The following is a 27,063-nucleotide window of genomic DNA, read 5'->3' as shown; positions in this document are numbered from 1 at the left end:
CCACCATCGCGGCGGCAGTCTGGTGTTTCGGGGCGCAGAGCAGCGATGCCCCAGGGAGCACGGGACCCTTGTTGCAGGTCCTGCTGCGTGTCCCCCCGCAGCACCCCGGCCCCCAGTCCCTTCCCCGGTGCCCGACCCGCCGCGAGCGATCCGACCCGGCTTGCATCTCCGCACGCACCCCCGTAGCGTGCCAGCAGGAATAAAAGACGATGTTTAACCACCTGCACTAGGCTGCCTCTGATGTTCTCAGAGTGAAACTTGATGCTGCTCAGCAAAGACACACCTCTTCCAGGGTGTTGTGCAAAATTCTGCATTTTTAACGTAGGACAGGAAATATGACAAGAGCCAGGCAGAACCCAAACAGCCAGCACTGCCGGTTAGGCCGAGGTTTGCCAGCTCCGGCGGGGAGCAAATCAAAGGGTTTGCTTCGCTTATCTACCCACCCGTGATTTTCCAGTGCTTTGGGAGTCGCAATTCCTTCGCTAACAGGTTTTAAAGGACCGGCTTTGCTGCTTCCCTCTGGAGCAGCTCCGCAGAGGGGTTTTTTTTTTTTTCCTCCCTTCTCTCTCATGCTTTATTTCCCGACTCCACAGTGGGATGGGTCGGTTGCAAAAGATTCTCCTTCCCTTTTTGGGATTGGTTTTGGCCTTCTGGTTTTATTCTGCGAGGGAGAATTTCAAACCGGGTAAGTATTAAAAGTGAATCTGTCTTTAAGGAAAAATATTAAAAGCCACATTTGAGTGTTTTGCATAGAAACTGTACAGAGCTTGGACCAAACCCCCTCTGAGCCTTTGTGTGGTGGCTGATACTGGAAAGCTGTTTTAACAAAGATTTGAAATCAAACTGAGCAAGTAATACGCAGAAATACTTCCTGAAGGAGCAGGTGAGGCAGGGGGTCTGAGATGGAGAGGGCTCTGAACACTCCGTTTTCCAGTGTGTCGCAAAGAATTTATAAACATGACTTTTAAATGTTGGATTTTGAGTTTTGAAGCATGCACTTAGTGGATGATTTTTATTACAAAATAGTCGGGGTGTTTCTAAGTTGCGTCCTGACTTGTGGAAAAAAAAACTGCTGAAAGAGTCGAGCGCTGTCCCCGTGTCACTGCATTCATGAGGAGCTGCAGCTGCTCCTCAGCGCAGCTTTTCCCAGCTGGGAGAAGAGACATCCTGGTGCCGGATGCTTTGCACTTGCAGCCTCACTTCGCTTCCAGTTAACTACTTTGAAGGGCGTTAGGGGATTTGTTTTGTTTTGTTTTTAAATAGCATTTGGATAAATTACATCCCTGTGCCTTGGTCCCCAGAGATGCTGAAAGGGAAGCGGGTGATTGTCACCGGAGCAAGCACTGGAATTGGCGAGCAGATGGCGTATCACCTGGCGCGGATGGGATCCCACATTTTGATCACAGCACGGACAGAGGCCAAGCTGCAGAAAGTAAATGGCAAGCTGAGCACTCACACATGCATGTTCATGGCAGTGCACACACAAATATACGAAGGCCAATCTCACATCACAGGTACATGCATGAATACATGCACGTGTGATTGGCACGGCACGAATACCAGATAGGCACAGTTACATTCGCGGGTATGCGTACTTGTGCTGTCTGGGGCTCCTGCATGCACAGGAATCCCTCTCCTGCAGATACATGCACTCTGCATAGCACATATTACGGTACTTGAACTTGCTTACGTATGAACACGTATCCCCATGCTCACAGGCTCCCTCAGCACACACACACCCTCATTCCACTGCAGTGATATACAGGCTCCTGCTCACCCTACATGCATGCAATTCCAGCACAGACTGCACCGATAAAGAGCCAGACTGCCTTGGGTAACGCATTCGCCAAAGGAACAATTTCTCAGGCTCCCTTTGAAGCTTAAAAGGCTCCAAACATACTTCTGAAGCCGCCGTTTTAAGGCGGGGACACATCACAGGCAGCACAGACACCCTCTTCTGCACCGCAGGAGGTTTCCCAGGGCAAGGAAAGGGCTTTCTGACACGGAAAGGGGTTTCTGACACGCTGTGTTGGTGTGGCAGGTGGTGGAGCGGTGCCTGGAGCTGGGGGCAGCCTCGGCACGGTACGTCAGCGGCACCATGGAGGACATGGCCTTCGCCGAGCACGTGGTGAAGGAGGCAGAGACCTCGCTGGGTACGTTTACAGCCTGCTCCCTGCAAACGACAGCGGAACGCTGCATCTCGCTTGGCCGTGCTGCTCTTTGCCATGTGCCTGCTTAAAAAAAAAAAAAGTGGGAGAGATTTTTCCCTAATTCTGCCCTTTGTGGTCCCACTTCCCCACCCGGCTTCATCACTCCAGCTTAGGCTGAACTGCGCTCTTGATTTCAGCTCTGTGCCCTCATGACATCCTGTTCCAGTATTATAATCCTGGATTTCATCACCCCCAGCTACTGTGGTCCGAAACCGTCCATCAGGCCCACAGCAGCCTTGCTATTGCGGTCATGGGTCACAGCTGCAGAAATGCAATATTTCAGCTCTGCATGGAGCGCTTCCTCTCCCACCCTGGGCCCACAGAAAACTCAAGGGCAATCTCCCTTGTGCCATGGTATTTGTGTTTTGAACCAGGGGGGAAAAAAAAAAAAGCCCACAGAAAACTCAAGGGCGATCTCCCTTGTGCCATGGTGTTTGTGTTTTGAACAAGGGGGGGAAAAAAATCACAATAAAATTTTTACTGTCAGCCACAATCTGGACTACATCCCTACTCCAGAGATGACAGGCCGCAGCTCCGACCCTAAAACCTGTTTTCTTCTGATTACATTTATTCTTCTCGCAGGAAAGGCTCTGTTTTGCTGGTTGTAGCCCTCTCCCACCCAGCACTAATGCCTGCTCCTCTGCTTGCAGGAGGCCTAGACATGCTGATTCTTAATCATGTCGGCACGTCGTACTTTGGTTATTTCAACGGGGATGTTGGGCATGTACGAAAGCTCCTGGAGATCAACTTCCTCAGCTATGTGGCAATGACCACATCTGCCCTGCCCATGCTGAAGGAGAGCGAAGGCAGCATTGTAGTGGTTTCATCCATGGCAGGTGAGTGGGGAGCGAGGTAGGTGACATGCGATTCAGTCAAAAGACACTGTGGGCTGATTTTCAGAAGTAAGTAGCATGCAGAGACACCAGGCATCCTAAAGGAGCCACAACTGCTTACCACACTATAAAAAAAAAAAAAAATCCAGATCTTTTTGTATTTTCTCGATGGAATTTGTTCTCTGATGCAATCCAATCACCACAGCTTGCTTTTTGACCAGCCCTGTAACTACACCCCACACCCTGGTGTCAGGCTCATTAAAGCAGCAGAGCTCATATACCCCCAGTTTTACGGGGAAAAGCGGAAATGCAGTAATTTCTCACTGCATGGGTTCTCTGGCTGTCATCTTTGTTTGGTAGGTCAAGTTCATGCTAATATTTGTAGAGTGAGTTATCGACCGACTCTCTTCACAAAAACACGACTCTGTTCTAATAAATTTCTGTTAAGTCAGGAACCTAAATTACTAACAGATGTCCCCACTCACAGCTGGTATGTTAGTTAGTCTTCTGGTGATCAGCTCAGCTCTGTGTCCAGAGACAAGAGTTTAAACTTTGCTCCATCTCTCCCCCCCGAAGGTCTCATAGTCATTGCTGGTTGCTCATACCCTGAGCAAAGACATGAGACATGGTGTTGGCCTTAAGACCTTGAAAGAGCTGGAAGCTGACGGGAATAGTTGTAATGCTGCTGTTCAGGTGCCAGGATGACATTTCACTAACAGTGATGTCCCCTTGGGTAAAATTCTTTTTCTGATGAAGTGCAAAACAGGGGTTTAGGCGGAGCAGCTTTCTGCGCTGTAACAGAACTTCACTCTGTGTCCAGGTAAAGTCGGGTTTCCCTTTACGGTCCCCTACTCTGCGACTAAGTTTGCCTTGGACGGATTTTTCAGCTCCCTGAGGCAGGAATTCAGCATTCAGAGCGTGAACGTTTCCATCACGCTCTGCATCCTTGGCTTCATCGATACCGGTAAGATCAGTGCTGTCCGATCCAGCTGATCAGGAGCTGAGCGTCACCTTCTCAGCTGCTTCTCCGGCCCTTCGCCTCTCTCTGCCACCGACTCTCCGCTGTCACCTCTGCTTTTCCTCCCGCCCTGCTGTCGCGCGGGTGCATGCCAAACACCCTCTGCTCTCTCCTCCACCAAAAAGCGGTCCCAAAACTAACTTCTCTCCCCGTGCTATGCAAAACCAGCCCCCGCCGGTTAGGCGCAGCCTAACGTTCCATGGGTCCAAATGGAAGTGCCGGCCACCTGCCTCCCACTAATCCCATCTAGGGGTGGGAAGCTGGTGAGGGGCCTGGAGCGCAGGTCTTGTGGGCGGCTGAGGGAGCTCGGCGGTTTAGTCTGGAGAAGAGGAGGCTGAGGGGAGACCTTATCGCTCTCTACAGCTACCTGAAGGGGGGTTGTAGCGAGGTGGGTGCTGGTCCTTTCTGTCAGGTGGCTGGAGATAGGACGAGAGGAAATGGCCTCGAGTTGCGGCAGGGGAGATTTAGGTTAGATATTAGGAAAAACTTCTTTACTGAGAGGGTTGTCAGGAGCAGGCTGCCCAGGGAAGCGGCTGAGTCCCCATCCCTGGAGGTATTCAAAAAGCGAGCAGCCGGGGTACTCCCGCGCACGCTTTAGCGGGCACGGATGGCAGTTGGCCTCGATGACCGTGAAGGTCTTTTGCAACCTAAACGATTCTAAGGCGAGGGCGCGGTTCGGGCAGAGTTGGAGGGGGGGATGCCTTTCCCTCCCGAAGCGCCGCGTTCAGCAGCCGCTCGGCGAGCCCCGCTCGGCGTGTAACGAGCCGGCCTTCCCTCTCGTTGTCCCCCCCGTGTCCCCCCCCGGCGCTGCCTGCCGCCCGCCGCCGCGCAGAGAGCGCGCTGCGCGCCGCCGCCGAGGTGCTGCTGGTGCCGCCGGCGCCGCGGGAGGAGTGCGCGCTGGAGATCCTGCGGGCCGGGGCGCTCCGCCGCCGGGAGCTCTACTACCGCTACGGCTCCACCCGCCTGCCGCTGCTCCTGCGGGACTGGGCCGCCGAGCTGCTGGACTACCTGGTCAGGAGCCGCTACCGCCTGGACGGCCTCAAGAGGAACTAGCGAGCCGCCCCCGCCCGGCTAATTAAGGGGGGGGGGGGGGTGGAGGGCGGACGGCCGGGTTCGCCGGTGCAACACCCTCCTCTGCCGGCGGGGACCGGCCTCGCAGGGCGCCGGGGGGTGCCGGGCGGCGATCTCTGCTTGCGCTTCGCCCAGTTCGCGGGTTGGGGTCTGGGTGGATGGCATCGCCTCTGGCCGGGGGGGCCGGCAGCGAGGTGCGGGGCGGGGGCAGGAGGGGACGCCCCTGCAGCTGCGGCATCCCGCCCGGTTAGAGGCACCCCCTTCCCCCGCCGCGGGGGGATCGGCACACACTGATTATTGAATAAAGTCTACTAACCTAACAGCCTTGCGTGTTCTCTGGGGGGGATCCCCTCTTTGTCCACCACTAAACGCTGCTGCCGGCGGGCACCGCTCCTCCGACTCGCCTGTCGCAGGAAGGTTGAATCCCTGCAGTAATCCTTCAGTATTTCATTTCAGGCATAACTGTCTTTTAGCCTTTTTTTTTGGTTGTTGCGAGTCTAACGGCCAAATTAAATGCAAGTTTTTACCCCAAGCAAAACGCCCCAAACTTGGTAGACTGTTTCTCGCACAAACATTATAACTGGGAAATGCCTTCTAGATGCAGAGAGCTGCTGCATCGCCACCCTGAGCCGAGATCTCAGGCACCAGGAGCGACGCATGGTGAATGCAAAGCCTAAGCCCGCAGCGAGCTCAGCACCGCTTCCCTGACCCTGGCAGCGGTGCCCAAGTCAACACATTTACATCTACCCTGGTTCTGGCCATTTGAGCACCAACCGTTACCTGTCCCGAGACAAAGCAATGCAAAACCTCCCCAAATTCTTCTCACTGAAACACCCCCCAGGAGCGGTTTGCTCCTCACTTTCAAAGGGAAATCAGAAAGCAGCATTTCTGTTCTCCTTATCCCAAGATCGCCTACACAAACCAGTGCACGCAGAGCGGGTTTTGCCCTTTAAACTTTCTCTTTCAGAATATTATTTGTAAATCCGTTCGCCATATGCCCACGCAGATGCTGAGCAGTGTGACACACAACACTTGTGAAAGCTGAAGATCTTTATTATTCACCTGCTTGGCTCTTTTACTGCCTTTTGCAATCAGTCGATTCCTCAAGAAAAGAGTGCAATTTTTTTAGGTGTAAGAGCCACCCAACACTGTCAGTATTACACCAATGGTGGTATCACGTAGGATAAGCCAGAAGCACCGATAAGAGTCTAAAACTACAAACTTTGCCAGCCCTGCTCTCTCTAGATATACCTATGAACCTGGATCACAGTCATCATTGCCGATTAATAAATCCTTGTGGCAGCCAGCAAGGAAGGGAAGCGTTGCCTCAGTTTTAGACGTGGACTGGAGAGAGAGAGAAGGATACCCGTCCCATGGAGGTCTGCACTGCGGGGACACGGGTGTCCCAGCCCCAAAGGCAGCCACCGAACAACACACCCACGGCTCTATGAAGCCAGAAGCTTTTCCGTGCCTTTCCTTCAATGCTTTCCAAAAACACACCTGAAACTCGTGGCAGGACAAGGGTGCAAAGGGACAGCCTAAAGTCCAAAGCGACACTTTCCATTAGGTTAATGTTTGCTAAATTACAGGAAGCAAAAAGAAAAGGTCCAACAGACACCAGCAGACTTACGCAAGACAAGAATCAGTTCAAAACTGCTATTGCTCCCAGCCCTGTTTGCAACCTACTGGCACATCCACCTTCCCACAGTCAGAGCCACGGGGTTTCTCTCTCTCCTGCCTGTACTTTTGCAGAGGGATGGGTCTGCTCCTGAAGATTTTCATCCCCTTGCTGGGACTGGCACTGGCCTTTTATTTTTATTCAGCACCTGAGAATTTCAATGAAGGTAAGTAATTGGAAAAAACACGCTTTAAACCCACAATCAGGAAGGCTGCTGCCAGAGCGGCAGTATGTGCCCACGCAGAAGAACACGGGCCAGTTGAAGGGCTTTTCAAAGCACAGCTGGAAAAGCCAAAGCGTGGGAAGGGCTGAGGGCTCGGAGGAGAGCAGAGGCAGCCCCCGGTGTGAGGGGTCAGAGCACCCTGCGCCGCACAGGAAAGCTCATGGGATTATCCTGGGTCTGCTGGGACGCACGGTAAGTGTCCGATCTCAGTAAATTATTTATTTAGGAAACATGCAGTCTTCCACTTTAAACATTTAATCCTTTCATTAGTCAACTCTCATTGCTTCCAAAAGCCACTCCCAGTCCAGGCTGGAGGCAGAGCTCAAGCCTCGCACGTGCTCCCCACCGAACCGGGACTAACGACCGGGGGCTGCAGCTCCCAGCACCCGAAGGCGAGGGGTGGCGGGGGCAGAGGAGCCCCAGTGCCAGCACACACGGGGGGACGGTGTGGGCTGTGCCGGCTCTGAGCCCCATGCCCTTCTCTGCAGAGATGCTCCGGGGGAAGCGGGTGATCGTGACGGGAGCCAGCAGCGGCATCGGGGAGCAGATGGCATATCACCTGGCACGCATGGAGGCCCACCTCCTGCTCACGGCGCGGACGGAGGCCAAGCTGCAGAAAGTAAATGGCAAGCAAAGCACACCGGGTCAGCCAAACACATTTACAATCCTGAACCCCACAGGCGGGCAGTCTGCAGATACTCACCCCAGCCCGGGCACATGGGGCTGCCAGATACCCTACAGGTCCACCCCAGCATTTCCCCAGTACGAGCTTGTGCTAACACACATCCTCCACCACAACAAATTGTGTTTCCAGTGCTGGCAGCATGGCACTTCTGTCTCTGCAGTCTTCAGCTGTGAATTCTGATCTCCACCACCAAGGACAACACCAGTCTGCCCAAGTCCTGGTCTGATCAGCCCTTGCCCTTTCTCAAAGTCCGAGCTGGTTTTGCATCCTGCATACAACAGAATCAAAATTAAGCGGTCATATGCAATATTTATAAATACTAAATATTTGGCTCAGATGTGCTGTTGTTTGACTCTGCAGCCAGAAACGTTTCTCTGAGCAACATGTCTCCTCCCATGAAGGGAGAAGGGTTTCCAGCAGGACAGGGAGATGCGCTGCCCATCCACCCCAAGACAGCAACAGCCTTTGTGGAACGGGGTGGGGGGGGGTCCATCGCCAACATTGCTCTCGCTGTCACTGCAGGTTGTGAAGCGGTGCCTCGAGCTGGGTGCCGCATCCGCCCACTACGTGAGTGGCTCCATGGAGGACACCACGTTCCCCGAGGTGGTGGTGAAGGAGGCTGAGAACACCTGGGGTAGGTGGTGGGGAGCTGCTCCTCCTCACTCCCCAACACACCCCGCGCTACATTTTGGGGCCATCCCAGCCACCAAGAAGCTGCTTTGTTTTGAGGTGCCTGTTGCCAATAGCAAACATGCTCTGCTTCCAGGAGGCCTCGATGTGCTCATCCTAAATCACATTGGTTACAGCTACTTCAACTACTTCAATGGGGACGTTGGGCACATACGAAAGCTCCTCGAGACCAACTTCCTCAGCTACGTGGCGATGACCGTGTCTGCCCTGCCCATGCTGAAGGAGAGCGAGGGCAGCATCGTCGTCGTTTCATCTGTAGCAGGTGAGCACAGAAGGGGCCAGGCTCTCCCTGCCCACGTCCCTTCCTCTGCCTGCAAGGGATCCCTGCTGCGGCTCTTCTTCAAAAGACAGAATAAGGACCATAAGGCAGAGAGCCATCCCGCTGGGAGTCAGGATCAGCGTATGGTTTATATCCTGGATGCACAATTCAAGTCCTCTGGGGGATTTATATTCTATGCCTTGTCCTGCTAGTCTCTTTGCACCCACTAATCACCTTCATGCATTGCAGTTGATGGTACACCACTGCAGGTTATTTTAGGTGCGTGGCCACATATTACATATGCATTTGCTATACATGGGTGTATATGCAGGAGTACAAGAACAGTATCACCCACAACTGAAGGCACTTCATGCCATCGTATGCCATATGTTACATTTTAAACATTCCTGCATTCGTTTATTTCTCTTAAGCATTCATGACAGCTTACCCCATCACCCTAGATCACAATACTGTAGCTACCTGAAGGGCAAGAGGAAGGGAGAGCCATGCAGGCTGATGTCTATCCGGTACCCAAACCCTGACATTGTCTCTCTGCTCCAGGTAAAACTGCCGCCCCATTTAGTGCTCCCTATTCAGCAACTAAGTTCGCCTTAGATGGATTTTTCAGCTCCTTGCGACAGGAATTCATCATAGACAAGGTCAACGTCTCCATCACACTCTGCATTCTGGGCTACATCAATACAGGTAAGCTCAGCGTCACTGGGTGCCCACGACTCAGCGCGCTTCCAGCCAGGGCCAAGCTGAGCCCACCACCCGCCCTCCGGCCCCCGGCTGCTCAGCATGCTGCTTCAGCACCGCTGCTGGTCCCTCAGCCTGCAGTGGCAGTGCAGCTGTGGAAACAGAACCCCAACTCTTTAAAAAGTGTGGCCCGAGACCTTTGACTCTGCTATCCTTGCAGTAAACCCAGGGGAGGTGGGGATTCCATCCTATGGTCACTCCAGAGGTGGAAAGGAATGGGAAGGACATCACTGTAATTGTTTGTTTGAACTATTCTAAGCCTCGTTAAGTAGGGATCCCCAGAGTTTGTCAGTTTGTTAGAGGAAGCTACAGACACCCTGACTGAGCCAGTGGTGCCTGTGGCAGCCTCTCCATCCGACACTGCTCCTTCCCTCCCTGGTGTCCCGTCCCTCCAGAGAACGCCATGCGAGCAGTCTCACACGCCATCCAGGACACACCAGCCCCGAAGGAGGAGTGCGCACTGGAGATCATCAGGAGCGGGGTGCTGCGCCGGCGGGAGCTGCACTACCCATCCCGGGAGGTGGGCAGCCTGCTCCTCCTCCGGGACATAGCCCCCGACTTCCTCGACTCCCTCATCAGGAGCAACTATAAGGTGGAAAACATCAGAAGAACATAGTCCCTGGGGCGGTGAGCGCACCAGCACGCTTTGGGCCAGGCACGAGGCATTTGGGTGTTAATCCGGCTACTCGGGTGCCCTTTTCCATGCCACCGGGGCAGCCCCATGCTGATGCACGCTGGCAGCCTGAGACAGGATGCACCAGAAGCCTGTAACACACAGCATGAAAATCTCCTTTTTAGCAATGAACTCTTGCAGCTGGCTTTTTCTGACCAAGAAGCACTTCAGAGAGGCTCCTGGCAGCAGGATCTGCTGCCAGTCTCCAGCTCCCCAGCAGGTTTTCTGCTCAACCTCCAGAAACTGTTCCCCCACTGAAAGCCACGAAGGCAGCGGTGCTGAGCACAGCAGGCAGCAAGCCATGCCATGGCCCAGAATGAGGATTTTGGCCAAGCAGCACAAACCACCCACAGCCACAAGAGGGTCTTTGAACCAGGAAATTTTTTTGTCATGTATCTCTTCTAGGCTGGTCTTTGTAAAAAATAAATCCTATGCTACTTTACGGGATCTCTGCTTTTACTTGTGTTCCTTCTCCACGTGCATAGGCACAGAGCCCTTATCAGCACCCAGATGGTTAAACCGAACTCCCTCCATGATTTGCATTAACGCAGCTTTCACTTCTCTAAAGACCTTAATGAATTTCTGCCATTCGTGACCTCTCCTCTGCTGCCCATACACACTTTTTTTCCTTTCCAATCTGCAAGAAGCCTTAAAATAATAGCATTACTGTACTTCCCTAAGTCTGGATTTCTCTACCCCAAAGCAGCTCAGGGAGACTCGGTCACAGAGTGCCACAGCCAGCTCCGTGAACCAGCACTCAACCTCCGTGTGTCCGAGACCGATAAAGGGAGATGGCCCAAAAGATAATTGCTAGTTCTGCTTAGAGAGAAGCTGGAGACTTTGGGGGCCCAAGATAACCTAAATCCCCCCGCGAGCCAGGCTGCGAGCAGAGACAGGAACCGGGGCTCGGCTGCGGCTGCAACATTTCCTGTTTTACAGAGCGAGAAAAAGAGTAAGAGCAGCAAAATGAAGTGGTTGGCACAAAGATGGCAGTTGGAGCGTGTTCGCGCCCGATAAGCCCCCGCTCACCCCGCTCCTCCGCAGCGGTCGAGGGGTAGGACGGGACCCCTCGGGCCAGGTAAGTGCCCGCAGCGCTGGGGCCGGTGAGGGATGGAGGGGAGCGGAGGCTGCCGTGCTAAAGGCAGCGGTGTGCACCTTTTTTCCTCTTTTTTCACCCGGTTTTCAGCCTACATGATTGACACTGGGAGGCTGTAACATGAACCAGCAAGAAGACTTTTTTTTTTTTTTTTGGTTTCCCTTGAAGCGAGAAGTATAACAGCTTGGAAAGCAAAGAGAAAGGACATGTTTGTTAATTAGAGAGGGTAATTTGGGGTAACAGAAAGGAAATAGAGTATTAGCTTGTCAAGAAGGCCTCAACACTTTGCTCAGCTTGGGGTGAGTAATGGACTGTGTATTTGTTTAAGCTTTACCTTGCTTTAAAGCACATTTTTGGTTAACTGAGGCTGTTACAAGAGCTGCTCTTGGGATGCACTGTGACAGGCTGGGCAGCCCAGGTGCAGGTGGGAGAGGGGCTGAGCTATTCCTGACGGGAAGGGCTGGGACCTTGCAGGACATCCCAGGTCTGTACTGAATGTGCAATTGGGCCATTTCTAAAATTAAGCAAAATTAGCTAGAAAAGGCTTTTAAATTGTCCTGAAGAGTTCGGAGAAGTTTGGCTGTAGCTACTCACTTTGTCCCAAGCTACGGAGTTTGCACCCAGCTTCAAGGCAGCACATTGCGGGGTGTCGGCGTACACCCAACTTGCATTTCTCGGTGTGAAGCTGTTGGCCAGACCTTGCCTTGCCTCCTGGTCCAAGGAAAGCAGGTGTGCACCAAGAGGAAAGGCCCGGGGTGAGCACAGTGGGGTTGTTATGGTACGGACGTGAAAGCTGCAAGGGAATAACCGGCTCGGCCTTTTATACCCCCAGACTCCTCCAGCTGTGTGTCACAATAAGAAACACCTGAATAGTCAAATACTGTTGGGATCCTTCAGTAAATTTAAGCTAAAATTACAGACACTTCAGAAGCTATTCAAAGGAGAGACTATTGCAATAAAAATTAATAAAAGCGCACAAGCAAGTGCCATACTTCAGGGCTCTCGAAGCCCCCGTCCCACGCGGGCTCGGCACTGGGAGCAGTGTCCTGGCTGTGGGTTTGCAGGCACCTTCCCTGCCCAGAGCAAGAGCTGACCGCCTCAGAAGCACCGCTCTCCTTCCAAAGGAAGGATCTACAGTGAAAAGACAGCACTAGTAATGAGCTTTGAGTACACCACAGCTAGCACAAGGACAATAAAAGGAATTATTGAGCAGATTTTAATGCAGACTAAAAAGCACGGAAGTATTACATGTGTAAATGGGGCTTCCTTGTTCCCATTTTTTTTTCCATTTAGACTCAACAACTTCCTAATTGCTTGAGACAGAATGAGACCAATGAAGTTTTGGTGGTTTAACAGTGAATAACATTTAACTTGAACTTTCAGACACTAAAATTCTCCCCCCCGCCTCCTTCCTACAGTAACATGATTTAATAAAAATGAGAAAAGCCCCACACCAGACATGGCCACAGCAGCTCCCAGGCTGAGCCCCCCAGGGCTGGGCACCCTCCAAACAAGTTCGTGGGCTGTGCACGAGCCTTTTCACTGCCGATGGGGCGAGGGGACAGGAGGGGGACACAGCCTTCGCTCGAGGGCAGGAAGGAAGAAGAGCAGTTGTGGGTAGTCATTGCTCAGCTTTCTCTTGTAACCGCTGCAGAGGCAAAGGCCCAAATACACCCGATACGACCAAAGTCCAGTAAAAAACATTGCACCGGTGGCTTGCAACTGTGCGGAGAAGTCAGCAGAGAGGGAGGAGGTTTCATATCTACAGCCTGTGTGCGCATGTAGAGACGGTGCAATAGTGCCAAAATGGAGGAGCAACCCCTTCGGCGAGGCCACTGCCTTGTTTGGGCCACAAAGTCCCCAGAAATGGAGGCAGAATTTGTGCCTGAGGCAAACTGGTACCATTGAGAGCCTGTGAGCCCAGTTCTTGACCAGAGCTGAACAATGAATTAACCCCAAAGTGTAACAGTCGGTCACTACGCTTGTATTTGCCATGAAGGAACCAAGGCACAGCTTGGCTAACAGGCAGACCCGGGGCTGCAGCCAGCGAGGCTGTGCGGGGAGAAGCGAAGGTCAACAAGCAGAGGGCAAAGCGTTACGCAGCATCCGAACCAGGAGCTGGGGAGGGAGGGAGCAACCAGGAGGTAAGAGAAAGCAGCACTCCGCAGCCGTGGGCTTCAGAGAGTGGGTGTGCTCAGACCTGCCAGACACTCCATTGAAAAAAAAAAACCACCAAAAAAACCCCACACACACCCCCAAAAAACCCCAACCAACCCCCTACAACACTGCAAGGTTTTTCGTGCTCCAGATCCCTCTGCGCACACAGAAAAGGCAGCCAACACTAAGAAACACAATGCAACTGCTTGGAGAGTAAGTCACACCACAGCACCACTATATTTGGCCCTATCAAAAAAGCAACTGGCAAAAGAAACACACACTCAAAAGATGTTTACTGCAGAAAGAGCAGCTATTGCTCTTCCTGTGTTTTCATTGTTTTCTTTAGGTTGGCTAAAGGGCTGTAACAGCACACACAAAAGAATCGGTTTGAATAAGAGGGATTTTATTTTATCAGGAAAGGAATTCTCCCAGAGGAAGCAGTGGAAGCATCATTACTTGGTAGTGAGGATAGCTTCATGAGGTTGCGTTAATTGTTTGAAATTCTGTTCCCGGCATCCCCCAGGTCAGCACCCACCCGATGGAGGAGCAAGAACAGCATGGTGCTCATGGACAACAGATTTCCCTAGGAACACCACTTCCATCCATTGCGCAAGGACTCCAGAATCAGCGTCCAATACCTCACATTCCTTTAATCCTAGAAATAATAAGTTTTCACTCAAATCGTGCCTTTTCCCTTGGTGTCATCAGGACAGAGGACCCCAGAGCGGACGGGGCTGCCGCGGACCGGCAGAGCTGTGCCCAAGATGATCAGCCAGCCCGAGAAGGCACGGCCACGGCACAGGCGCGCGAGCGAGAGCTACGACGAGAAGTGCGAGCGGCGGCACGAGACGCGGGAGAACCTCCGGCACCGAAACAACGTGACGACCTGCCGCCACCTCGGGAGGGGAGCGGAGCAGCCGCAGCAGAGCCCCCGGCAAAGGCTGTTCCTGAGGAGGAGAAACTTGGCAAGCGATGCTGGAAGGACGCTGCCGGGACAGGATCCCGAAGCACGCGTCCCCCCGGAGCCCTCCTCACGGGTGGAGGCGAGCCCACTCGCCCTGCTCCAGGTAACGCCTGCCCCCGGAGCGCGGCTCAGTGCTCTGCCTGCTCCAGCTAGCACCCAATGAAGCATCCCCAGCCTGTCCACTGATCGGGACCCAAATCAAAGCACAGCCCAAAAGTGAGAACGCACGGACAAAAGCGTGCATTTCCTTACAAACTGCAGAGTCGGGCACGGGTAAATGCTGTCCCCTCCCTCCCGGCGTGCTCGTCTCCTGTTTTGCCAACCCTGAACCGGACAGAGATTTTCAGCCATTCCCCCAAGCAAAACCCCACATCCTAGCTGCCAGATTACAGTTTTGCACTTACACAAATTATTTTTACCCTTGAAAACTGAGCTCTAGACACCTGGCTTCCCTCCATCACCTTTGCTGTTAGCAGGAAGGGTGCAGGAATTAGGAGGCTCCCTGGTACTCATTACTACCTACCCTGTGCTGCCCCACTAACAGTAACCCAGAGAGCTCACTGCCTTGAATAACATCCATAGAAAGATGCAATGCAACACACCCCAGTCTGAGTGCCCAGCAGATTTCCTTCTAAAACTTAACTTCGCATGCAAAATGAACAATTCCACTGGTACGTTGTGAATTCATCCTAGGGGCTTCACAAACCTGCGTGAGCAGAGACAGTCAAACACGAGATGACTTACACAGGCACGCCCTCCAGCTCCCTTTGCAGCACAAGAGCGTGCAATTACCTACCTCACCAGGTTTAATCACCTGCTAGACAGCAGGAATCTGGAACAAGCATTTACATGCACATGGCCCATGCAGGGTGCCTTCCCCTGTTTGCTTTTGCAGAGGTAACAAGGGGCAGGAGGCTTGGGGGGGGGGGAGAGGGGGCAGGCAGTGGGGCAATGGGGTGAGCACTCCGCTTCCCCAGCCCTGGGGGGAAGCCAGGGCAGAACAGGTACCTCTGCTCCAAGGCAGCCAAATGGCAGCAGAGACCCAAGCCAGGAGCCAGCTCCCTGCCACCAAAGTCCTCACCTTTTCAAAAAATATCTCAAGATGCTCTGGGGGGGGGGGGTTCTTTGTCCTGTTCTTGTATCCCCCTCAAGAAGCCAGCAGGTTTTCTCCCACTTCCCCACTGACCTCTGGAGCTGCTGCAGCCAAAACAGCAAATCCTTGTGGATTTGCCATGGTTTCTTGGTGTCTCCTTGATGCTTTTCACCCACAGTCACCGCAGGTACAAAGCCTGACACGGCCACAGCCCCTTCCCCTCCATTCCTCACAGCCCATTTTGGGCTGCCCTCTCGTTCCAGCACCCGTGGAGCTGCCCCACGTTTCCCCCTGCACGCTCCCTGCTCGGCCTCAGCGTCCCCCTCGGCGTTTCGGCAGGAGCCATCCCCAGGCGAGGTGCCTCCGTGAACACCCAAGGTAGGCGAGGGATGCTCGGGATTTCCCTCCCACCTCTAATCTCCATCGAGTGGTTTGGGACACGAGCCAGTAGCTCCCCCCAGCCCGAGCTTCCCTGCCAGCAGCCCCACACCTGCACAAGGTTTTACCATCCCAGTCCGAGTTTCCTCTGCAGACTGGAGGTGTTAAAAATATTTTTCCTGTGGAGGGATAAACCAGCCCAGCCCACAGCTTAACAACCAGTGCTGCTGCGCAGACGCTCTGACCTACGGCTTCGCTGTAAGTGTCCCAGATCATCCGGGGGTCTGGGGGCCAACTTCAGTCTGCGGGATTACTTAACTTCTACTTCTCCGTCCATCAGAGTAGGACTCTTCTTTGCGTCTGGTCCCTATTGAGTTGTGTTACTGGATGCTGTTTAAACAACTGCGCTCCGTCCTAGAAGCAATGCCACCCTGCGAGCAGAGATGGACACCCAAAGAGAAGAACTTCACGGCCCCTCGGATGGGGGGATCATTCACAGCCTTTCGCTTTGCTTTCACAGGAACCCAGACCCTTACACATCCCAGTGCAGGAGTGAGAGACTCAAGCCAGCAGACAGAGTAAGCCGGTCCTCCCCTCCCTCCCCGGGTTCTGAATTCAGATACCTGCAGGGCAGCAGCCTCTGATGTCCAAGCCCAAACGCAACCCCCACATCACCCTCACCTCAGTAACACACTTTCTTTTTTATTTTAGTTGTGGAATAGCAGTTTTAAATAAGGTAAGCAAAACGCAGATAATAACTAGCCTTGAACTCCTGCAAACACAATCAGTTTCTAAAATTTCTGACCAGGACACTGACTGGTGCTAAATTTCTATAGTTTCAAAAATGATGACACTGCTGCTATAGGGGAGAAAGGCACTTCTGTCCCCTGGATATCTACTGTTCTCATTCAGTAACTGCCCTGATTTGATACACTACGTGGCAAAGATACCATAACTCCAATGATGTAAGTTGCTGCAGAAAATATTTTCGCTTCCCTGGAAAAACCAAACAAACGAACCCCAGCAGGCACTCATCCTCCACCCAGACATAGGCTGTTAACTTCAGTTTTATTTCAAAATATTTGGATTTTGTAGCCAGTTCATAAAATGTTTATAAACTGAAACAATCCTATTGTTTTTAAACATTTGCCTTTTCCCTTTCAGGAAATAGTGCAGTTGTCCAACTACCTCAAGGTAGGTACCAGATGTTAAGTACCCACTGGGAAAGTAGGTCTTCAGCAAGTACAACAATACGTTTTAAATTATTATTATTATTATTATTAAATGAAGGGGCGTTACATGCCCAATTTTAATGTGGCCAAAAAAGCCTACAGATAAGCCACTGAACTCAAAGACCTGCCTGACCCCCCCCGCGAGGCAGAAGCCCTGACCCCGCGCTGGAGGGGGGACCCCGGCTGTCGTCCCCGCCAGCTCCGGGGGTCCCCTCTGACCAGCTCTCCCCTTCCTCGCAGGAGGCCCTGCACCGCGAGCTGCTGCTCAAGCAGAAGATGGTGATTTTGCAGGAGCTTTTCTCCACGCTGCTGCAAGCGTCAGAAAAATCCTGGCAGGTACCAGAGAGCTCGGGAGGTGATTCTTGCTGGGGCTGGGGGGGGTTTTGCCTCGGTGGGACGGGGCTTGTGTGCACAAGCAAGAGCCACCCATGGGTCTCCCTTTCGTTCTCGGAGCCAAGCTCTAGCTCTGCCTGGCTTCGGTGCTGATGTTACAGGTTTAAAATGCAATGCTGTTCACCCAGCAGACAAGGCACTGTGCAGAACCGTTCGCCTGCAAGTAGCTGCTTGCCCTGCCTCTTTCCTTGCTGTCACCTTTCTTTTTAGGGAGGGCTGAACACAAACGCAGAAGTTAGGGAGTCACTTCGCTTGAAGTTTTTCCCTTTTGTGCCCCAAAGGATTGTTACAAAACGTACTTTGCTTTCAGATCAACTGGAAGCTTAAAACCGTTTTCTTCTGTAAGCTTTTAGGTTTTGTTTTTTATTTTTTTTATACTTGCCTTTCCCACTTTTCCTTAAATAAAAGTCAAACAGAAGTGTATAAGTGGGGAAAAGAATTGGAATAAACCCATATAACCACCTTGCACCAAGTTTTCTTCCCTAGTCAAAACAAGTTTCAAATATTTTGAACCTTTTTTTTTTTTTTTGACCAAAATAAAAATTTTAGATGCACCCAACTGGTGCACCCAAGCGCTGGCAAACACCGTGTTGGATGGAGGCAAGACAGGCTGTTTCTTGACCTGAGAACACAACAGCTAAAAACCCCCACCCAGCCCACGCAGCCCTCCTGCCGAGCTCCCGGCCGCCCAGTCTGCTCGTTGCTGGGATCTGCGGGGACATCCTCCAAACACACCATTGCCCCAGTTCCTTTTGGGGACGTATTCTGGGCCCCAAACGCAGGTCGCAGGACCCAATACCATGATGCTCTGGCACACCTGCTTAGCCTTAGGTGCACAGCTGAATTGTGGCCCTGCATCAAACTATTTCCCCACAGCTCAAACAAAATCCTCTGGGCAGCACCAAACCAGGACCCATTCAGTTTTGCTATCAGGAGGTAAAATTAAGGTGATGCATTTTATGCAGCATATGAAGTGTTTTATATAGGGTCATTAAATCAAATATTAATTTACAGTTCATTGTGCCATTAAAAAAAGTGGTTTAAAAGTTCTGTTGGGACAGAAAAGCGAGTGAGTGGGTGAGATGGTATAAAAAACCCTTGTGATAGATGTTCTGTGGTTAGAAACTTCCGCCTTCACTTGCTTCTTCAAATAATATGAGCAGGAAAAAACACCCTGACACACTCTGCAGGAAGTAGCCATGAGACCTCAGATTAGATACAGGTGGGTGCTCTTTGCTTCTTGCTGTCTCTGCTACAGAAGAGAGCCTTTGCTGCTGCCTCTTGCATTCAGCCTTTCATCAGACTAAAAAGTAACTCGCCGCTGGCACTGGACCCCACGGAGCAAACAAGGCAGATGCCGCGTGCCAGGGGGGATCCCCGGGAGCTGCGCGGAGGGAGGCAGGATGGGAGCAAGGGGCTTCTCTGGGAGGTGCAGGCAAAGGCAGGGATGGAGAGGTCCTATACCATAACACTGTGCCATGGAAACTGATGGTTGGTTGGTTGCCCATTTCCAGGCTCAGGTGAGATACCAAATGCTTATTGCAGCAGCTTTTTAATCCTTTCTAATACTTTGGGTTTCAGAGAAATGCTATTGAAACAGCCATAGAGTCATTTTTGAGGTGCTGCTTGTGTTTCTGGGTGCTTCTGGCTTGATGGAGCAAGTGAATGCTCTGCAGGACTATGGGGATGTCATTAAACTTAAGGGATAAAGCATTTTGTTCCTTCCCCCTCCCACGATTTTACCTCTAGGTTAGAGACCCCTTCCAACCACAGGTCCGTACCTTAAATCTTCCACCTGTTGTAAAACTTGCTTAGCTGATTCAGAAATGCTGCCAGATGAAGGAAGCTAAGTAAGTCTCAGTTATGATTATTAAGGGTAATTAATTTTGAGCTGTTCTCTTCTTAAAGAAGAAAATTGCTACTTTAATATATTTTCTTCCCTTCCTGACCTCTGAAGTTGAGCCTGGCTTTTGGAAGTACCTTGCAGCTCTGCAGATCTTAAGCTCTTTGTCATTTCCAGTGTAATACTACTACTATGTGGACTTAGTTTCTAGCACAAGCATCACATTTGGGCAAACTGGAAGCCTTCCAGAAAGAGCATTTACTATTATTGCTTTAAGCCAGCTGTTTAAAATGACTAAGGGAAGGAGTATCAGAGAATTCACCGATCACAGGACATCCACAACACTACAGCTGTCAGCCAAAACCAGTTTAAAATACTTATATGGCACTTAAATGACAGCAGTAGGGAAATGCAGAAGAGTTTAAGAGAAGTCTTGGAGCTGCCCATTCAGGTAACCTCAGACTCTCTGAAGAGGGCTACAGAGGACTCAAATCTGGTATTTGCAAGAGTGGGCGTATTTTGAGCATGTTAGCCCTAATCCTTTCCTCTGCCTGGCTTCAAGTAGGTGTCTTTGGGCTCTCTAGCAAGGTGCAGCACAAGGATCCCCAGGTCGTGTTCAAACAGTGACACCGGAGACACTGCAGATGAGAGGAAACCACCACTGTCTGACCGTGGTGGCTACGGGCGGGGGGGGGGGGGGGGGGGGGGTGCTGCTGTTTTGTTTAGTTGTGGGTCAGGTTTTGTTTGGTTGGGTTTGGGGTGTTGTTTTGGGGGGTTTTTTGTTGTTGGTTTTTGGGTTTTTTTAAACAGCCCCTTTCATGTAGATAATCTTCAACACAAGGGCTTGACCAAGATTTGCTCACATAACTTTTCTGGTCAAAAGCATAATTTCTTATGCCCTCCCACATATGTGCACATACTCACTCACCCCTCACTGCCATGCTGTTCTGGTAACAGCCCTGACAGACAGCTTATTCCATTTAGGGAAATCTTCATACTCTTATGTTCTTTTGCCAATTTATAAGCTGCATCTCCATGAAAGGAGTTTGCCAGCTCATTTCTGCTCTGAAGCGTAGGAAGGGCCCAGCACTCTATTGCCTTGTACTTTGCACAGTCATTTACATCTGTGCACAACGGCGGTCGCACCACCACCCTCCAACGGGAACCTCTGCAGATAGCAGAACAAAATCAACTGCGGAGGAAAACTAGGCATAATGTTTCACATATAAAAATGCTTTTCAAAATTCCACCTGCTTTCTAAGAGGATAGAGCCTTTAGTTCTTCATACCAACAACGAACTGAGAAGATTTAGTCTTTGGGACTGTAAACTTACTTCTTACTTGTACAAATTTTAACAGTGCTAAGACATCAGAGAATCTGGTTTTGCTTGGGTCTAACAGCTATTCCTGTAACATCGAGGAGCTGCTTTTCAGAGGCTTGACTTCAAACAGCAGTAAGCAGAGAGGATACCGGAGTCCTCAGCATCAGTGGTGGAAAAACAGCCTACGTAAACTCTTTGCTAGAAATTTTATCTGAATTTGCATGCAGTCTGGTTTCACAAAACCCAAGAAGCCTGACTAAGACTGAGAGGAGATTATAATAAGGAAAATGAATCATCAGTGCTGCCCTCTATCCCCCTGCCCAACTGCTAGATGTTGCAATGCAGACCCAACCTATTTCCTAAGGGAACCAGCAAGACGAGACCTTAGCACCAGCTGGAGCTTTAAGCAAGGAGCATTGCAGGGAGGAACCACCAGCCAGGGAACAGGGCTGTACGCAGGGACAGGCAGCAGCTAGGCTTCTGCCAGACCCATCCAGACTAACCTGAAATCCCCTTGCTCTGCACTCAGTAACCAGTGGAACTGCCTCAGGAGAGTTTTCAATGCATAAAAGTTTTACTCTCCCCATATCCCATTTATTCTGAGATCGTGAAAGATTATTTGAACTCTAAGTGTTGGAGAGACTTTGACCAAATTTAGCCACAATACTATAGATGAAGGTAGAAAGTGAATCAAAAGACAAACTAACAAAACATTGGGGGCATCTTGCCTAGTTCATGATTCCACACATCCATTCAATTGTTTTTTTCCCCCAGGGTCAGCTGAATGAAGATAAACTGAAGTGTAAACTAAGGGCACTTGAAAATCAGCTGCAGGCCTGCACCCAGGTAATGTCTGATTCACTGAGAAACAAACATGGGTGAAGAAAGGCAAGAAAACAAAATACAGAACCATGTAATTAGGTCGGGTCTCAGTTTCTAGAGCGATGTGATTAGATACAGATCTGAAAACATTTTTTCCTCTTTGCCCAAGCAATGCTTCACAGCAAATGAGCATTAGCATTTACACACTCTGGATTTGCTAATATTCAGGCTTAGCAAGATTAGGAATATGTCAAACACTTGAATTCTTCCTTTAAAGAGTTACTCAAAGGAGTGTGTGAAGAAGATCCTGATAGAGATGGAGGACCAGAAGCAGACCTATGAGCAGAAGGCAAAAGAGGCTCTTCAGAAGATGCTGGAGGACAAACTCCAAACAGAACAGCAGCTGCAAAACTCTCAGGTAACATATTTTACACCTGGCTTTGTTTTAATCTAGCCTGACTGTGACAAAGAGCCCCCACATTTCAGGGAAAGGTGATGGCTAGCTTACCATTAGCAGCAAAGATGCAAAAGTACCATTTTTTAGCTACTGAGCAATATCCAAAGCAGCTTAGTGGCAACCTGCACTCATTTTGTGAGCCACGTATCTGCTTATTAAAAACACCACACAGTTAGGGAAGCTTTGTTTGGCAGCTTTAATTGTAATCCCTTCTCCTCCACCACCTCTTCATCCCATTCCCTGCTCTACACACACACAGAGACATCCAGGGCACGAGGTCTCCAGAAATGCTTTTTCTGGAGTTGCTCCTTTATATGAAAATAGATTTTCCCCCAAGAGATAGCAATTTGCTTTGACCCACATCATATCTGGTATTTTCAGAAAAACAAGTAAGTCTTATCCCAAAGACTACCAGGCTTCTAAATCCTCCCTGCAGCATGGGAACTCAGGTTCCACAGCAAACCCTCTGCCCGTGTGTGCTCTGCCCATCAGATGGCATCAGCCCCACGCAGGTTGCGATAACCCTGGTGGAGGAGGCAGCAGCTCTGCCCCAGCCCCACACACAGGCCAGCCGATGCAAGAGCCTGCAGACGTTATTCAGGGCAGTCTGGCACGGTCCCACCGAGCCGTGGGTCCCAGCCCACCCGTGGGTCCTTGCTCTCTTCCCTAGAGAAGCCTGGCAGCAACGAGAGAGGACGCTGCCTTCTGGAAAGAGCACTACACCACGCTCAAAGCCGAATTGACCAAGATGACCACAGCTCACGCCGAGCTCAAAAACAGCTTCCACATTTTGCAAAGCGAACTGCAGGTACGTTAGTTCCCCGCAGGAACAGCACCCACGGGAGTTCACCTTTTCCGATTTGCAAGCAGGGAAGCCCCCAGGTTGAGATCCCTGTATAAAAAAAAAAGCCCTTTTGATGAAGCACAGCAGCCACATGTGCAACCCGGTCCTCGGCTCGGGGCTGCCTTTCGTTGCCAGAAAGCCGGCAACGCTGCGTGCTCGCCAGCCGCCCACGGCACGGTGCCGGGGCTGGGCTGATGCCGGGGTTCTTCTCGCCCCCAGCAAGCGGACACGCAGAACACGCAGCTCTGCCAGGTCCTGCGCAGCCTGCAGAGCGAGCACGCCGCGCTCCAGCAGCGAGCCAGCGCCTTGCGGGAGGACAACGACCTGAAGGCAGAACACATCAGCGCCATCGAAGGTACGGCGTGCAGGGGAACGGAGGGTACAAGGAAAATACTCTTAAAATCCTGGTCCGTAAAGCCAAGTACACACACGCACGCTAAAGGCGCGCTCTCTCCGAATGTGCTGCATGCCTCAGCTTGCAGAGAAATTTCTGGTTTCCAAAGGGCCCCTAAAGTAATTTCCAACTAGATTAAAGGGCTTCAGAGAAGTCAAGTGGCTTTTCTAGAAGAAAGGATGGAATGGGAGACCTGGAAAAAAAAAATCAAGGATGAGTCCTCAGCTTTGATGAGGACTTTTGCATCCTTATCAGACCCATCAAACACAGCAATGCCAGCCCACTCGGTGGAGAGGCAGCACCTCTCACTGTCTGAGGTGCTGCTGCCTGGTGGTGGATATTATCAGCGTATAAATATGTGCTAATAGCATCCTAAAGCACCAATTCAGAGGCAAGGAAACTCACACATACTTCATGTGGCTGTTTTAAAACACAATTAAGGAAGAGTAAATGAGTGGCAGTACTATTTTCATAACAGGTCTCACACGAACAGCTTCAAAATAAACCATAAATTAATAGAATCTAAGGCACACTAGAAAAAGCTGCCAAAACTGAAAAGGCAATTAACAGCTAAAAATCACATCCCTTCAGAGAAGAAAGTTCAGCGTAGCCAACAATATCCATGCCACTTTACACATGTGGAGAAAGGGAAAGTTGCCATCCTTACATAAAGATAGACAGAGATTTACATCAACTGTGATTTTCTTCTATCATTATTTCAGATAAATTGCAAAAAGAACAAAATCAGAAGGTAGTGCTGGAGACAACAATCAGCCATTTGCACAGTAAGTAACACAAAGATGTGCTAAGAAAGAGACCTGCGTTAGCGCTGTGGACAATACCAGTGGCTTTTTATGCTCACAGACTTGATACAGAAGCAGACCAACGAACAGAAGACCCAGGAGGTGACGGTGCAAAGGAAAGGTCAGCAAACTTTGTAACTCCCACCTAGCACTCCTCTCACTGGACACAGGAACTTTAGACCTGCCTCTGGGAGAAGTCTACACTGCTTTAGAATAAAGGATTATTTTAAAGCTGCACAAAGCGAGTTATTATATTTAGCTAGTTAACATTAAAACATAAGTGTATTTATGATGGCAAACACTTTAAAAAAAATAAATTAATTTAATTGCAAATTCTACTTCAGTGGTTATGCCATTTTTTTTCCAAACAAAATACATTCCAGTTTATAATTGTAGTTACAGCTATACTTGAAAAAAAGCAATAAAAGGCATTTTAACTCTCCCTCCTCTCCATTTCTGGCAACTACTTAGAAATATTCATCTAAAGATGATTAATTTGTACCTATGGCAGAGGCAAGCCTGTGATAACTAACTCAGCTCCTGTGTCCTCTGCTGTGTGCATAGCACACAAATATTATCTTTAAACTGTGCTGAGTAAACAAGATCTAAAGCAAACTGAAAGCCTGGACCTGTTTCTCATCAGAAGCCTGACTGTTTTCTAGACCAGGTTTTCACCACGCAGACCCCACCTCTCACTCCTGCCAAGGAAAAACAAAATGCTCTGTTAGAGCACCCTGAGGAGGAGGAGGAGGAGGAGGAGGAGGGAGAAGAAAGTCTGAAGGATGAGATGCAGAAAAGGACATCCCAGCTTACAGCAAAGGAGAATGAGGTGAGGAAGTCACTGAATCGTGGCTGGGATGGAGTTCCCTGCTGGGGAGCGAGCTGCTGGTGTAAGTGCTCCAGCGGTAGCACAACACAATGCACCAAAGTTCCTGGAAGTAATCTAAGCTTGGTATCTCCTGTAACGATTATGTCTGTTGAATTTTTATACTGATACCAGCCTCACCTAAACACCCAATGCAGCATGTGCTTGCAAGGGCAGGGCACCAGCAGCCTGGCACCCAGGGCTATAGCAGCAGAGCCCTCTCCAAACAAACACATTTCTGCTCTCACAGACAGGAGAGCCTCAACAGTCTCACAGGGAAAAGCCAAAGCCAAAGCTACACTTTAAGAGCTGAAACCCTGAGCAAAAAGGAAGGAGAGGAGGAAAAGAAGAGGCTTGCAAATAACAGGAAGCGTCTGCTAACAAAAGCAATGCCCGTACAACTGGGCTGCAAACAATTTCAAAGCTTTCTGGCCTCTCACAGGCTCTTTCCTTTCAAGCTGTGCCCTCTGCCAACCAACAGCCCCAGAGTTCTTACAACAGTACTCAGGTAGCAAAGATTTATAAAAAAAGGATTTGTAATTTACCATAGCAGAGCTTAGAGCCACACAGGAGAACAGCTTGTCCTACTAACCCCCGCTGGTGAGTGCACCACCAGCATCACACATCACCCAGCATCACCTGGGCAAGGGTTTTGTAAAGCACAATCACAGCAAAAGGGAACAGCTCGGGGAGCCAGCTGCCCCCCCAGCGGTGGCTCTTGCAGCCTCTGGGCACAGGCAGCCTCCTTCCACAGCTGCTGCTAATGTACCGCTCAGTGGGAAGGCAGCAGGCTCTCATGCTGCTGCGTGGCCATTCAGGAAAAAAGGCGCTCCCTGGGTTTTGGGGTTGTGCAGCACAACCAAGGTACCCGTCCCATGTCTCAGAGGGTTTAAAGGTCTCTGCAATTGCTCTCGCAGTCAGTGAAATGCAGAATGAATTTCAGAATGAGAGGCAAACCCTGCCACAAGTTTGCACTACACATCTTTCTGACCTGCACGCTTCTATGGTCATAAAAGTAACTATTGCTTCTTTCTCCCATGCGATTTGAGAGATGGCAGCGAAGCCAAGCACATCACGGGATGGTAACGGATCCGGCATTGCCTCTATCACCGTATTCCCAGTAACACTGAGATCTGCTCTGTCCCCTATAGGTACATATGGACAAACAGGTAGCAGAAGTGGAAATCCCCCCTCACTGCAGTGCCCATGCAGGGGCGAAGCGCTGCAGCCGCTGCGGGAACCCTGCCAGTCTCGGTGTGTACAAAAGTGGGGGGATCCCTCCTGCTAACGGCCCCTTGCTGTGCTTGCAGTGCACGGAGCTGCGCTCCGAGCTGGAGGCCCTGAGCGAGGAGTACCGCTCCTGCCTGACCAGGCTGCGCCAGTGCCGGGACGAGCTCAACCACTTCCAGAGCAAGCGGGCAAAGGTGGGCGGCGTTCCTCACCCTGACTCCCAGTGCTTTCGGACTGCGAAAAATTCCCCTGTTTATTTCTGCAGTGCAGAAAGATGAATGACAGGTTTGCTAGGGATGAGATGAGAAGGATCTTCTCCCCACCAATTTCCTAGTAACGCTTGCTTCTCCTTGCAGAGACAGCGCAGTCCCTGGATCCCTCTCCTGGTGGCAGTGATAGCAATGGCCATAGCCATCTTCCTCACAAGTTACAGACCATGAAGGATCTTCTCGATGACTGACTTCACTGCAGGAACTGACTTCTGCTTCACCAACAGCAATGCACTCTCGCCACAGTGCACCGTTTGCTGTTTTGTACTTGCCTGTTTGGTTCACTTCCTGAGCTGGTCTCGCTCCAGACAAACTCCTGTGGCTCCAATAAATGCTGGGAGATCGCTCCTTCCCTTGGCTGCTTCGGTTACTCTGCCTCAGCTGAAGGCTGTGCTGCCCAGTTCCTGCGGCAGGGACAAAGCCACTCCAACCGCCACTGCCGGGGCTCAGGGGGGTTGGGAGGGACAGAGCAGCAGGGACGGGGCATCCCGTGCCCTTGGGATCCAGCCTCCCTGGTTTCCGTGCCCGGCGGCTGAGAAGACTACAAAATTCTCTTCCTTTTTTTATTGCCTCCCTGAATGGGAGGTATTCGACCCTGGACCATCTCTGCTGATACCTGACAAAGACACCCAGCTCAGGGAGGCTTTTTAACACAGTTCCCCCGCACTTGCCCCGTGCACTGCCTGTCCTGAGCAATTTTCCCACCTCCCACCCTCCAGGCTCAGTTCAACCCACCGCTCTTCTAACCTGCCTCGTGGCCAAGCGTCCCCACAGCCATGGCTGCTTCCCCTCCACTGCCAGCG

The 27,063-nt window shown here is 51.1% G+C and overlaps 3 protein-coding genes across 5 annotated transcripts; all 3 read left to right on the top strand.

Moving 5' to 3' along the window:
* Positions 1-202: 202 nt before the first annotated feature.
* On the top strand, positions 203-5,308 carry LOC104312165 (11-beta-hydroxysteroid dehydrogenase 1). The gene is made up of 6 exons (XM_069771846.1): positions 203-685; positions 1,302-1,432; positions 2,042-2,153; positions 2,861-3,046; positions 3,864-4,007; positions 4,894-5,308. Exons 1-6 carry the CDS (start codon positions 598-600, stop codon positions 5,112-5,114), a joined length of 882 nt encoding a protein of 293 aa, XP_069627947.1. The 5' UTR covers positions 203-597; the 3' UTR covers positions 5,115-5,308.
* A 1,322-nt stretch (positions 5,309-6,630) lies between these two features.
* On the top strand, positions 6,631-10,546 carry LOC104318352 (11-beta-hydroxysteroid dehydrogenase 1). Of its 2 annotated transcripts, none has more exons than XM_069771843.1 (6): positions 6,631-6,976; positions 7,522-7,652; positions 8,241-8,352; positions 8,485-8,670; positions 9,229-9,372; positions 9,727-10,546. In XM_069771843.1, the coding sequence occupies exons 1-6, from the start codon at positions 6,889-6,891 to the stop codon at positions 9,975-9,977; spliced, it is 912 nt and encodes a 303-aa protein (XP_069627944.1). In that variant the 5' UTR covers positions 6,631-6,888; the 3' UTR covers positions 9,978-10,546. The 2 variants fall into 2 exon arrangements, with proteins under 2 accessions (XP_069627944.1, XP_069627945.1); XM_069771844.1 differs by having other exon boundaries at positions 6,633-6,976; positions 9,822-10,546.
* A 133-nt stretch (positions 10,547-10,679) lies between these two features.
* TRAF3IP3 (TRAF3 interacting protein 3) lies at positions 10,680-26,613 on the top strand. Of its 2 annotated transcripts, none has more exons than XM_069771842.1 (16): positions 10,680-11,177; positions 14,061-14,419; positions 15,673-15,787; positions 16,308-16,365; positions 16,499-16,523; positions 16,952-16,981; positions 17,260-17,355; positions 21,351-21,422; positions 21,676-21,816; positions 22,526-22,663; positions 22,919-23,054; positions 23,816-23,878; positions 23,958-24,017; positions 24,559-24,725; positions 26,072-26,185; positions 26,348-26,613. In XM_069771842.1, the coding sequence occupies exons 2-16, from the start codon at positions 14,117-14,119 to the stop codon at positions 26,429-26,431; spliced, it is 1,602 nt and encodes a 533-aa protein (XP_069627943.1). In that variant the 5' UTR covers positions 10,680-11,177; positions 14,061-14,116; the 3' UTR covers positions 26,432-26,613. The 2 variants fall into 2 exon arrangements, with proteins under 2 accessions (XP_069627943.1, XP_069627942.1); XM_069771841.1 differs by having other exon boundaries at positions 25,913-26,185.
* Positions 26,614-27,063: the final 450 nt, after the last annotated feature.

This window comes from Haliaeetus albicilla, chromosome 26, assembly GCF_947461875.1.
Source record: "Haliaeetus albicilla chromosome 26, bHalAlb1.1, whole genome shotgun sequence".
Taxonomy (NCBI): domain Eukaryota; kingdom Metazoa; phylum Chordata; class Aves; order Accipitriformes; family Accipitridae; genus Haliaeetus; species Haliaeetus albicilla.
The sequence above is the reverse complement of the archived record's forward strand: the minus strand, read 5'-3'. Positions and strand labels throughout refer to the sequence as shown.

Coding starts and splice junctions, on each gene's coding strand:
- LOC104318352 (XM_069771843.1), top strand. CDS start 6,889: ATGGGTCTGCTCCTGAAGATTTTCATCCCCTTGCTGGGACTGGCACTG. Junction 8,353..8,484: donor GGAGGCTGAGAACACCTGGG/GTAGGTGGTGGG, acceptor CTCTGCTTCCAG/GAGGCCTCGATGTGCTCATC. Junction 9,373..9,726: donor TCTGGGCTACATCAATACAG/GTAAGCTCAGCG, acceptor TCAGTTTGTTAG/AGGAAGCTACAGACACCCTG.
- LOC104312165 (XM_069771846.1), top strand. CDS start 598: ATGGGTCGGTTGCAAAAGATTCTCCTTCCCTTTTTGGGATTGGTTTTG. Junction 1,433..2,041: donor CAGAGGCCAAGCTGCAGAAA/GTAAATGGCAAG, acceptor TTGGTGTGGCAG/GTGGTGGAGCGGTGCCTGGA. Junction 2,154..2,860: donor GGAGGCAGAGACCTCGCTGG/GTACGTTTACAG, acceptor CTCTGCTTGCAG/GAGGCCTAGACATGCTGATT.
- TRAF3IP3 (XM_069771841.1), top strand. CDS start 14,117: ATGATCAGCCAGCCCGAGAAGGCACGGCCACGGCACAGGCGCGCGAGC. Junction 16,982..17,259: donor AGTTGTCCAACTACCTCAAG/GTAGGTACCAGA, acceptor CCTTCCTCGCAG/GAGGCCCTGCACCGCGAGCT. Junction 21,423..21,675: donor AGCTGCAGGCCTGCACCCAG/GTAATGTCTGAT, acceptor CTTCCTTTAAAG/AGTTACTCAAAGGAGTGTGT.